The sequence below is a fragment of the Nasonia vitripennis genome, chromosome 3 (genome assembly GCF_009193385.2).
Source record: "Nasonia vitripennis strain AsymCx chromosome 3, Nvit_psr_1.1, whole genome shotgun sequence".
Classification (NCBI taxonomy): domain Eukaryota; kingdom Metazoa; phylum Arthropoda; class Insecta; order Hymenoptera; family Pteromalidae; genus Nasonia; species Nasonia vitripennis.
In genome coordinates, this window is record NC_045759.1 from 5,407,051 (window position 1) to 5,420,099 (window position 13,049).

The 13,049-nt window shown below is 46.8% G+C and overlaps 2 protein-coding genes across 5 annotated transcripts; both read right to left on the reverse strand.

Moving 5' to 3' along the window:
- Positions 1 to 1,532: 1,532 nt before the first annotated feature.
- On the reverse strand, positions 1,533 to 5,590 carry LOC103316769 (low-density lipoprotein receptor-related protein 1-like). Its single transcript, XM_008212286.1, has 3 exons — positions 5,587 to 5,590; positions 2,095 to 2,372; positions 1,533 to 2,021 (listed from the first exon to the last, which is right to left on the reverse strand). The coding sequence occupies exons 1-3, from the start codon at positions 5,588 to 5,590 to the stop codon at positions 1,533 to 1,535; spliced, it is 771 nt and encodes a 256-aa protein (XP_008210508.1).
- LOC100121131 (facilitated trehalose transporter Tret1) lies at positions 4,971 to 11,761 on the reverse strand. Of its 4 annotated transcripts, none has more exons than XM_031926567.1 (4): positions 11,414 to 11,761; positions 9,395 to 9,503; positions 8,743 to 8,929; positions 4,971 to 8,667 (listed from the first exon to the last, which is right to left on the reverse strand). In XM_031926567.1, the coding sequence occupies exons 2-4, from the start codon at positions 9,465 to 9,467 to the stop codon at positions 7,419 to 7,421; spliced, it is 1,509 nt and encodes a 502-aa protein (XP_031782427.1). In that variant the 5' UTR covers positions 9,468 to 9,503; positions 11,414 to 11,761; the 3' UTR covers positions 4,971 to 7,418. The 4 variants fall into 4 exon arrangements, with proteins under 4 accessions (XP_031782427.1, XP_031782426.1, XP_001604717.2 ...); XM_031926566.1 differs by lacking the exon at positions 11,414 to 11,761 and adding an exon at positions 11,014 to 11,364; XM_001604667.6 differs by lacking the exon at positions 11,414 to 11,761 and adding an exon at positions 10,334 to 10,678.
- Between the last annotated feature and the right edge of the window lie 1,288 nt (positions 11,762 to 13,049).

Consider the following 13,049-nt stretch of genomic DNA (forward strand, 5'->3'; position numbering starts at 1 on the left):
TAACGTCAGCGAGCTTGCACCGCAAACACGACCATTTGGGTGTTGGCTGCGAAAAAAGCTACGGTGTACATACGCATACGTGTATACAAGGCTGGAATACCCGCTAATGGACGGCATTTACCGCCGCAAGATGAGCGGCGCACGCAGTTTCGCAGCCGCGCGACACATAACGCTCTGTGTAGTTGTCGCTGCGCAGCGATTCGAATTCGCTGAGCTGACGCGGCGAGGATGTGCGAGCGTGGCTGGCTTTTGTGGTTTTTTTAGGGGGTGATTTGGTGGTGAAGGTTCGTGATTCGGTGGTTAACGGCTATGGAGAGAATGTCACGTATTGGTTTGCGTCGAATGGAGGGTTTGCGTGTATAGAGGAGCTTGCAAAATTCGAGCTTTTTCTCTAGTTGAAAGATCTCTTGACACACGGCTCAGGAAACGGCGTTTGAATAACTAATCCCACGTATAGCCCCGTTAACATGTCTAATCCAGGAAAATAATCTCGAAAGCAAACTAGCAATTCGTTACCCGACATTTTCGCGTGCGTTTCTGCAGTTTGCATCATTATCCTTTAGCCGAGTCGGAAAAAAGGGACGTTTGGCTTACAAAAGCTCTCGGGATATTTCGTATCGAGCCGTATGCACAAAAGCGAGATAAAAATAATGGAACTTTCTCCATGACGAAGCATTCTGTATATAAAACCCACGTCGACAAGTTTATAACTATGCATTATTAGCATATTTATACGAGCTCTCATAACCGTCGTCGCCACTGCGCTGCCTCTCTCATTCCGGCCGCGTTTGCATGCGAAATTTCGTGATTTAGATAAAAAATGAGGGCTGCTCTCCGGCGCGCATAGCCGCGCGCAGCGTGTAGAGTCTGGGTAAACAGATTTTCAATGAGCAGTGGCTATGATTAAAATTCTTATTGCGCTGGGCTTTTTTAGAAATCGTGATATTTCTATGGTTCTAGAGGTACATGGATGAACGAAATATAAATGCGTTTATCAGGTGTACAGTTTATAAACATTGTATAAGCTTTGTTACACATAATGCAAGCGCATCTTTTTTAATATACTCTGTCCGCGATGTTTCATCTTACAGGCACAGACATTTTGATTATTTTATCTGGTCACGACCCGTGACATGTTTCAAGAGTATGTTGAAAGTAAAATGGTGCACAATACTCTCCAGATGCTGAAGAAAAAATTAATACAGTGAAAAATAGAAACTATTTTGTTGATTGTGATAATTAAACATTCATAATTCATATAAAAACGTGTTTCTATTACCGCTCAGTGGGTTTTGCAGTCAACCTCATCGGAGTTGTCCCCGCAGTCGTCGTTTCCATTGCAGACACCCTGCGAGCGGATGCATTTATTCGCGCTTTTGCATTTGAATTTAGAGATTTCGTCGCAACGTTTTTCATCGCCATCTATCTCGTCGGAGTTGTCGTCGCAGTCTTGACGCCCATCGCAGTCGTCTGGCTCCCAACACTTACTCTTGTCTTTGCACGCGACCTTATCCAATGCATGGCAGCGTTCTTCAGTGCAATCTGCCTCGTCCGTCACCGCAATTGTCGTAGCCATCGCAGACGAGACTATCAGAGATGCATTTGAGCCCATCATTGCACCTGAATTTTCCGATGTTCTTGCAGCGTTCATCAGTGCAATCCGTCTCGTCGAAGTTGTCGCCGCAATGGTCGATGCCATCGCAGATAAGATCTTGATCTATGCACTTATTCGTGTCTTTGCATTTGAACTTGCCGTTACTGTCGCAAAGATTATTCTCAGGGCAATTGATCTCATCGGAATTGTCGTCGCATAGCCAGCTATCGTATGGTATGCACACGTTAGTACTGTTACATTTGAATCGTCCGAGGTCGGTGCAAAGTTTCTTGTCGCAACCGATTTCGTCGGGATTATCGCCGCAGTCGTTTTGGCCGTTGCAGACGTCGATGTCGCGTATACACTTGTTGCTGGCCTTGCATTTCCATCTTCCGAGATCGCTGCAGTGCTTTTCAATGCAGGCGACCTGCTCGTCGGAGTTGTCGCCGCAGTCGTTTTTTCCCGTCGCAGGTCCATTCGTGGTAGATGTACTTGTTCACGCCTTTGCATTTGAATTTTTTCAGCTCGTTGCAACGCTTTTCGGTGCAGTCCTCCTCGTCGGAGTTGTCGCCGCAGTCGTTGTCGCCGTTGCAGATGAAACTTTGATGGAAGCAGACGTCTCGGTTTTTGCACTTCAGTTTTCCCATGCTCTTGCAACGTTCTTCAGTGCAGTCGGCTTCGTCGGAATTGTCCGCGCAATTTTTGTAGCCGTCGGAGACATAATTCGTCTCGATGCGTTTGCATTGGAATGACCAAAGGTCTCTGTTATAACATTCATCTGCATACGTAAATTTACTTTATATCGATTGAATCTGTAACGAGATTTTAATGCGAATTTGAATTTACCTCGTTTACTTCGATAAACTTGATCGGATGCCGCCACGTAAAGTATTTGGACCAAGAAGACGATGAAAAGCTTCTTCTTGCAAATGATCTCTTAACAATTAGACTATATGCATGAACAAAGTAATTAGGCAGAATTAACAATTACTGATTGATGGATCGTCAAGCAACAAACTGAATACTCTTCTGGGTGCTTGCCTGTATCGTTTATATATCCACAAATTTAATCTTCATGTGAATGAAAAATTCGAGAACGCGAGATGATAAAACTTGCGGTCGCGCGTCAAAGAGAGGGGGGAGACATGATCAGTGTTTTTGAACGTCAACTGTAAATTTGAAAAGAATTTCAAGGTTGCGAAATCGATTTTACATAAAAGTCGTGTACTTTTAACTGGAAAAATCAACTACAGACATGCTGGTTATTATTATATCAAGTACCATATATAGCTTCTGATGCTGACCTATGAAATTCAAGAAATCTAATACGCTGCATAAACAACATAACTCCACAACAGGAGACATACCGATAATGGCTTATTTCCGCAAGTTCGGATATCTATAAAGTGTAAGCTAAAGCTCTCCTGAACTTTAACCCTTTTCAAAATTCAAAAAAAGTCGCAATCTCAAGCCTCCGAAACAAAGCTCTCTTGTAAGCTCCTAATCGATTATATATTGGCTATCCGACAACGATGAGGGGATGCGTGTCCATTATTCATAAACGACGCAGTGTGCGTTATCCGCCGATACAATAAACGCAGCCGATTGTTAACGCATCGCTGAATGAGCCGTAGCGGCGGCGGCGGTGCCTCTATTATTAACATGCCAAAGTCGACGGGAGAAACTGTATACGCACTAAGCTCCTGTATACGTATGTGTGTGTGTGCATTATTACGATTTACCGCTCCGTGATATTCCCCGGCGATGCGAGACTAATGATCCCCCAGACAGCAGTCTTTGTTGTTCAGCTGATGAAATTTTCCGCGTATCTCCACCGCGAGGCTAAAAATATTTCGAGAATTTTGATATTTAATTCGACGCCGAGCTTACGCGCTGTGCGCGTTTCGTTTTTCAGCCTGGTATGATTTGTTCAAAGCGGATCTCAGAGTTTGCATAACGTCCAACTTTGGCGCTTTTTGTGGCGCGAGTAAATAATGTTTTCCGGAAATTCATTTTACGCGTATTCCGCGCAACGAAAATAAAAAACGTTATTTCCACGCTAATTACACATTCGGTATGTAACGAAATAAATATAATATCGTTTTCTTTTGATGCAGGGCAGACTCCCACGCATACAACCCAAAGGGAAAAATCTCGAGGCTGCATGCAGTAGAGTAGCTCAAAGAAAGTCTAATTATCTCGTTAACGCGGGTCTTTGCAGTGGAAAAATTCGAAAAAACTTTGATCCTTCCGAGACTGCGCTGCACATCAACGGCTTGCGAATATAGTTAATCCCTTCACAGCAGCGTGTATACGTATATAGGTATACACCACCACAGGCTGTATCTGCAACCGGATGCTTGGAATTGCGGCCGACGACGCACCGGTATGCATATCCGTCCTATGCGAGAGACGAGGTGTGTGTATATAGGTATATAGATGTGTATGGGAACAGAGAGCTGACCATGTGACCGCAGAGTGAAGTTCAAGACTGATGCTCTATGTTCTGCTGTGGTCCTTGGCGTCGCGTATATGCGGCTACTAATCGCGATCATATTTGAAATGCCTCTGTATGTGGAATCGCGAGTGTTTGAGGTTGGAGATATTTTTAAGGTTGGTATCGCGCGGATTGTACTGCAGTAGAACAGGTCGTGCTTGGTCGGACGGTGTGTGCGTTTGAGGTGGTTTCGTTTGGTTGAAATTTGCTTTGTACTTGGAATATAATGGGGTTAGTTATGACTCGTTTGTCCGATCATGTGAAAACTCGAATCTTTGTGGAGAACTTTGAAATATAATCGTTTGTTAGTGTTTATGGTGATGTCATTTAGTTAACGCAAGAACACATCGTGTACCGAGAGTGAATAACACGGATCCGAAATTGTCATTAGTATATGCAACGCATAAACCGAGAAAAAAAAGTAATGAAGCTATCGAAAGCTTCGTACACGCGTGAACCACATCGATAAATTGGAAACATGCGCGTACCGAGTTGATCATAGAAGCCATACATCGAACTGATGTAATCAGTAGAGGCTATAATAACGATAGAGAATTGTTGTCGCGCGATATGCAGTTTCCATGATGAAGCCACAATTAATCATTCAATTTATACGAAAACGAGAGAGGGAGAGAGATTATTGAAAAAGTAAAATTAAAAATTACGACAAAATTGAAAATTACGACGAAATTGACACTGATCGTTATCAAAGCTGCCTGCATCTCTCATTTGTATCAGAAAAACTGTACGTAAATAAAAACAAACATAAAACCCTGGTATAATCAGCTCGCGCTCGATCGATAAGCTGAAAAAGATTGTCGTCACACAAAGGAACGGAGGAAGAAAAGGGGATGATAAATAAAAGAAAGTATCGACTGGTACGTCGTTTGAAAAATTTCTCTTTATTCGCGAATCTCTCGCAAAATCAAGGCACTTATATAATCAACGTATAGAACGTATACACATATACATAGGGGGGGGGGGGGATGCTGGAATTGCGCAACAAAGACCGATTCGATTGTGCATACGTTTTTTTCTTCTTCTACTGAGGGGGTTTGTTAGACATCGACGATTTTCGCAGACTATATTATACGCGCGACTCTCTGTTTGCTATGAGTAAGACTATATAGGTATGTGGGACGTGGCTCTCGTCTCGAGTGAAACAGCTCGAGAATTATAGAGACGCGTGCAACTAGTACGTTTTTGAGCTACGCACATTAATCGTGTAGTGTAGACAGGTTTATTTTGTTGGCTATACATAAAGAGAGAGAGAGAGAGAGAGAGAGAGAGAGAGAGAGAGAGAGAACAATAGTCTGACAGGAAATCGATTACTGGTATACAACGGTCAACGTGGTTAATTTGATGGAAACGTATACACATTGTTGTTGTTGTCTATAATTAATTCGAGCTATTGGCTGCTGTAAACATCTGCGTCCAAGTTATTCTGTATATATAGGTGTATAACATCGTAGGTAAAAATTCGAAAAATTCACACCCATTTCTCTGACTAAGAAAGATCAAACTGAAAATTTCTATAATCCGTATATAGCTACTGTATGCTGTAAACAACGCAGTATTTTTTCGCATAGAAACACAGTGAAAACCGGAAGTCGGACTTCCTTATCAGAGCAACGGAATATACGAAGATTCGTTCAAATATTGACGCTAGGAAAATGCTCGCATACAGACTCTGTGTACGCGCGGTATACACACACAAGCACACTAGAGGGGAAAGAAGGATTGATTTATATACCTACACGTACGGCAAATAAAACCGGCCGACCCGAGAGCAATAAACGGACAAACGTCGTGTATACACTTATTCCTCTAACATATTTTCCAAAATCGATGTTTTCCCCAACAACGGGATAAGCACAGCGACGACGCATCACCACCCGAATCCATCAAACTCGCGCGCCAGCGAGAGCGAAAATCATCAAAAGTGCCGAGGCAGCGCATCAGCCGATATAACAATGAGCTCTGTGGTTCGTCACGTCGTCGGCGTGTTCCGTCATTTTGTGTCCCGCGTATAAACTCGTCGGACTGGGAAACGCATCTAACTCTCTCTCTCTCTCTCTCTCTCTCTCTCTCTCTCTCTCTCTCTCTCTCTCTCTTTCTCTCACGGCTGACACCCGCGCGTTTCGTCCCTCTCTGATCATTGCTCGTGGACGTTTACACTGATGGTGTATAAATTGCCGAGTCACAGGGCTGTTTTGATCGATATGGCGAATTCGATGCGAAAAAATACCTGCAGTTGTTTACAGTGAATCAAGTTTTTTTTTTCTTAGAAGTAAAATATAGAACAATACGCGCGTACAGCCGCGAGGTACGATTGAAAATATTGTCAACTAATCATTCCCCCATATGAGTATGTAACACAGAGAGATCATATATCGTCAAAGATCCGACGCAACCTCGTAATTGGATTATCCTTTCGATTCCTTTGTACGAAGCAGCAAACCCGTTTTTCATCAACACACGTCGATGTATACGCTTTACCCGTCACTCACAGCTTCGCGCAATACGCGACCTTTTCAACGTCGAATCGAACTATACGCAGAAGTTTTTTATAGAGAATATTATTATTACTGGTATTGCGAGAGGAAAAATTTTCCGACGATCAATGTCGAATCGACATAGTCCTGTGCGTAAATGCATTTTGATTATGTTTTATACTCTAGAATAGTTTCAACGGGAAACATCGAAGACGTAGGAAATTGTTGTGCTATAACAGACATGACTACTTAGAGATATTAAGAATAAGTTTAAAATGGCAGATGCACGCGATGGGGTCATCGCGTGCTCGAGAAAATATCGCCGCTATTTTCTTCATTGAATTGACCAACTTAGCCCATCTCACTTGATACACTGCGTCTATTTCGAAGAATATCTATACCTCCGAAGTTTCATTTCTCTCGATCGTCTTCACATTATTTTTTTCATAATTTTGGCACGACTTCGTTCACAACCCACGTATTTCTCCCCGAATACGCGCACCCTTTACCCTTGAATCCCCGAACGATAAAAGTTTTTAAAAAAATATGTTCCCCGCGATAAAATACATCTCTGTGTTTGTCCCTATCGTTTATCACAACGCGTCACAATTGTGCGTAGGCATATTATACCTCAGCGCCCTCGGGTCGTCAAAAACCGCGATAAAAAATAATTAATTCACTAAAGCCCTCGATCGTCATCGCACACCGCCCGTCTCTTCCTTGTAACTTTACATTATAATATGTACATATAATATCCGGCTGATGTTCAACGAGTCGCGGAGGAGAGAGAATCCAGAGAAGTGGCGAATCGGTTCAGCCGATCGCACTACTATCACGCTTCCTCAGTCTTGTTGTCCTCCTCGCCGCCGGACCTCTTGATCGGCAGACAGGAGATGGAAGTAGAACTGTGGACTTTGAAAGGGCGGAGCTCGTCGAGGATGTCTTGGATCTCGAGGAAGGTCTTGCGCTTGGTCTCGGGCACGTAGGCGTAGATGAAGAAGAAGATCCCGAGGGTCGACACGCAGAAGAACAGGTAGACCACCTGGCCGCCCAACCTGATGAAAATCGGCTCGTAGTACTTGGAGACGATGAAGCCCATGAGGCCGTCGAAAACGATGATCACCGCGCCGGCGATACCCTTGACGTTGGTCGGGAAGAGCTCACCGATCAGCAGGTTCGGCATCGTGCCGAGGCCGATCTGGTAGACGGCTTGGAAGACGATGATGTCGAAGACCGGCAAGAGATTGATGGAGCTGAGATCGGCACCGGTCGACTTGATCAGCAGGTACACTCCCAGCACGCCGAGACTGAGGGCGCACGCGAAGCTCGAGTACAGGAGCAGCAGCCGCCGACCAGCGCCCTCTACCGTCATGGTGGACACGCCACCGGAGACCATGGCGACGACGAGGACGATGATGGTGGCGGTGTGCGAGTCGATACCGATCTTAGCGTCGTGGAACATCATCTCGAGGTACTGCATCGTGGTGAAGCTTCCGCTGAGCTGCTGGCCCAGAATGAGGCCCATGACGATGACGAGGGCCCGCCGGTTGCGCGTCTTCATCAGCAGCAGAAAGTCCGAGAAGCTGAACTTGAGCTCCTCGAACTCGTCGCTGCTGTCCTTGCCGATGTTCCGGCGCACGAGCTCGACCTCCTGGCGCAGCTCGTCGGGATCGGTGATGCCCTGGAAGAAGGCGATGGCCGAGGCTGCCTCAGCCGATTTACCCTTGCTCAGCAGGTAGTACGGGCTTTCGGGGAACCAGGCGAAGGTCAGCACGAAGAGGATCGGTATGCAGAGCAGAGCGATGCCGAGGGTGAGGTAGGTCGTCCAGGGGCCGACGCTGCAGGATATGAGCGAGCCGGTGAACACGTTCACGGCGATGAGAGTGCTGAGGGCGCCGCGGATGTTGACGTCCGCGACCTCCGACACGTACATCGGGTTCGCCGTGTAGGACATGCCGACGCCGATGCCGAGGATCAGCCGCGAGATGTACAGGTACCAGACGTTGTGCGCGAAGATCACCAGCAGCCAGCCGAGGATGTAGAAGAGGGACGACATCAGCAGGCAGATCTTCCGTCCGCAGCTGGAATCGCGTTTGAATAGTTGATTTTTTTTCTTTGCCCCAGATGCTTTTGTTCGCGGGTGTCGGGTTACTCACGATGCCGCAACGTAGGCTCCGTAGAAGGCACCCATCATCGAGCCGATGACGACGAGGGAGATGATCCACGAGGACTGTTCACCGGTGACGTGGATCGGCACGTCTACGGTCGTGTTGTCGGTCAGCCGTGTCTGGATGGTCGTCGACCAGCCGTACACCGTACCGGCGGCCACCATCGACAGCGTCGCTGTGAACAGAGGGGAGAACGTATCGTTTAGACCTTGCATTTTTAACGAACCGCATAGTTTCGGAATAAAAAAACAGACACGCGGCCGAAAGCGTTTACGCCCACACAAAAAGCCCGCGTGGAAGCTCGTTCCCTCGGTGAAAGGAATATTTCTCGGTCACTAGACTTGAGCCCGTAGATGTATATAAGCTCGGAGAGAAAAAAGAGCCCGTGTGTGGGTGTGGACGAGTCCGAGGAATGCGGGGCAAGCTAAAGTGGATCCGCAGGTGAGCGGCGGTTCGGTCCTGCGTTTTCAGACCGAGTCAGTCGATGGGTGATGTAACTCCACGTGTAAAGTTAAAACCGTTCAAAATATCTTTACTTCTTTAATGGCCAATAAATTGAATTTACGCCGAGGTCACGAGTTTAAACGAAAAAGAAGAAACAATTCCACATAGTCGATTCTTTTTTCTCCGTATATTTTACCAGAAATACAAGCTGCCCATTGTTTCCACTGGGTTCGTTGACCCTTGGGACGCGGCATGCCGGCGGGCTCCATCTCCTGCCTCGTGGCCGCCTCTTTCGTCCCGTTCAGCTGCGAACGAAAAAAGATACGCTATTGCTACACATCGTTATAACGGAGGCAATCGATTTCGTCAGCTGAGCTGTGCAGTTCAGAAAAGCTCGACTGTAACGAGATCCGCAAACATGCGGTTTTATAACCTGACGCGAGAATAATGTATGGTTATCGCGCGAGATAATAATCTTTCGTCCGACTGTATGTAGGTGCGGAAGCACGTGGAGCTGCAGTGCATACACTTATAGGATAAAAAATCGTCGCGCGGCATTGCACCAAAGACACGGCACAGTCGAGCGCGCGGGATGATTAAAATTTCAAATTCCGCTCAGCGCATGCAAATCGCCGCGAGACAAAAACCCCGCGGTTGCGCTGAATTAGCATCGTAGTCTCGCTCGTATCGAATCGCCGGCAATTAGTCTCCGTCTCTTTCAAGTTCCTCGTGTACGCTTAACGATAACAATCCCCGCGTGTGTTGTGTCTACGAACGATAACGCGAACCGAAAAATCATCAAACGAAGCCACGGTCTATTTATACGTAAAAATGATATATCTAAAACACATCCGTTCCTCCGAAAAAGATAGCCACGCACGCGTGCGCGTGTTCAGCAGCACCAGGTGTCTATTTCGAGCCTCCCGCGCTGTCCCGCTATAACCGGTGCGCGACGTTCTCTCTCTTAGCGTAGACACGCGCGCAGTGTCCGCATTTAGCGGGGGCGCATCGGATCAATTGTAAAAGCGCCGGCGCATGTGTACTGCAACTCGTGTGTCTAACCCCTTCGATGCAGCTCCTCTCTCGGTACATCGCTACATCCCATAGAGATCGATCTCGAGCCTCCAGAGCTTACCAGAGCGTCGCTTGGTCCCAGTCCGCTCATCTTGCCACTGGCTCACACCCACGGCACTCGTTCCACCCGCACATCCACACAAACACGCGCGCGCGCAAGCCTGGGCTGCTCCGAGTACACGCGTAAGAAGAATAATCCTCTCACTGTGGCTGATCGCGCTGCTTTTGAAAACTTTCAAAAACTTCGTCCCGAGCTGAAAGCTGAAGCGAGCGTGAGACGTGCTTTTCCGCGCACACGCCGCAACTATACACGAAGCGAGTGTAGACGAGAGGCGAGAGTTTACACGCGCGCACGCGCCGATCGAGCCAGTGGTTAGCCGCCGACTGCAGCGCGCGCGGGAAAGCTGCTTTTTGACTTGCGGGAACACATCAGCAGCTGTGTGTAATATCCCTACTACTACTCGAGAGAGTGAGAGAGAGAGAGACCACGAGGCGACCGGCTGAGAAAGGGAAAGAGCCGTCTATAGGCCCGGCGCTTCTGATGTGTGTTGTACGGTTGCGTCTTGTGTGTTTTTTGGAATATTACGCGGACGATTCGATGGCCTGGTTCTCGGCTCGGTGCGCCGGGAATAATCGGAGCTTGCGGGGGATCGCTTCGACCGAGGGGTTGATATAGGGATAATTGGGTTTCGTTGGGAGAACGGTTAGTTTTTTCATTAGTATATTGTATAATATACTCACTGGATGACGATAGCAGGCTCGCGCGCACGAGACTCGAGAGTGCGTGAAAAAGAAGATAGAGCTATGTATGCTGACGTTAATCTTATCTGCGACGCGTTCGCGCCGGCATTTTTTTCCCGCGCCTCGTGCGGAACGATAATTGATGGAAACCGGTAAATAAAAACACTGCTTTGAGAGGAGTTAAAAACTCGGGAACTTTGGGATCGGATAACTGCTGAGAATAGGCTCTGTAAAATGCGCCGATTTGGAATTTCGGATCGTAGCGCTTATCTCAGGCTAAATATTGACTCGGATGCAAGTTTGGCACTTCGATAAGTGCCAAACTTGCCGATCCGCTTCGTTAACATAATGGCCGCGAGTATTGCCGATCTTTTCAAAATATTCTAGGAACAAGACTCACCACACGGAGAAAAAAAACGTTGAGGCTACTCAAAACTTCAGTAGAATCTACTTGACGACTTAGGTAAAGAAAATCCTGCGCGGTAGGCACTCATCGAATGTGCAGAAGGGCCCAAACTCGTCTAGCCCCGTCTACCGACACTGCTGGGCTTTCCCCACTTTTCTCGCTCGGAAATTTTTTGCTGTGCGAGTCTATTATCGCACATTTTTTACTCAAGTAGATCCTACTGAAGTCGCTTCGGTAGATTCGACATTTTTTTTCTCCGTGCATCTGCAGACACCGAGATACGTCCAAGAGTAAACAAACGAACGATTATCGTACAGAATCGACACAACTGTATTTACATCCAAACGTTCAAATAACGAGCCGAACCGAACGAATCGGCTCGCGCTACTCTCGCGGATCGGCGCGTCTATCTGCTTAGAGGCCCGCGAGAGAGAGAGAGAGAGAGAGAGCGAGTTCAATTGGCCTTAATCTCGTTAGGGCTTAATTGCGCCGATGCCGCGCGCTCGCGCCGCGCATTTAATGACGATTTCGTGCATTACTGCGGGGCAGGATGCGTTATCTCCGGTTACGATCTGCCGCATCAGCTGCCGAGAGGCTTTGTGTTCGAGTATACTTTGTCCTCGTTTGTTTCAGCTTTTGTGCGCGTGGCTGTGTGCTTTTTCAAGCTCCGACAATTGAGAGAATCGAATGGCGTTATTTGTTGCTGTAATAGCGAGATGAGCACGTGTTTACCGATTACGCGTTATCGGAGATAAACCGAGAGTGAGTGTGTTTGTACACGGCGATGAGAAAGTAGTCGGTTTTATCAATGAGTTATCTGCAGACAGATAGATTTACCAGAACTGCAGTCTCACGTTGCACGGAAAAAAAAAAGTTAAATCCATTCATCAATCCGACCAGAAACTTTCACGGAAAATCGAAAATCAAACTCGTTCCGCCTCTAAAAAAAGGGGAACAAGCGCATAAAACAAAGTCCGAACTCGTCAGCCGGAGAGAGTATACATCAGTAGCCGCAGAGCCGACATGAAGTCGCGTGGGCGGGCCGTTTAAAAATCAGCCTCTTCTCGATCAGAGCCGACATGTATAGGTATATACAGCTATAGATATAATGATACTTGGAAGATCGCTGACCGCTGCGGCGGACATCGGCCCGACGACGTTTGACGGATCGGCGTGTCGCGCGCTGATGGCTGCCGATGCTCGAGTCGACCGCCCCCGCCTTCGATTGACGACTACGTCGAGCGACGTGAAGCGATGAATAGAAATGGCGTTGCTCAATGGGGTGCATCGTGTGTGACTATTTTCTTTTTTTTTTAAGTATCGAAATAGCTTGTTTCAAATGAAGATTTAAAAAAGTTTCTATTTTTAATCCCGATCAATTACGTGCACTGCCAATTTTACCGTATTCCATCAATTAAGTATTCAGGCAGCTTGAAGCAATCAACGCGGAAGTAGAGAATTATTTAAAATCCGTTTGCGTAAGCGAAATCAAGCGAAATAGTTCTTTTTGATTTTCGAAACAAACGTCGGCGTTAAAAATCCCTCTAATAAATTATCGAAAAATCAATTTTCCAATCCCCATAAAAATCACCCTCAGTCCACCATAACCGCAACTCCAACCCTTCGCCAC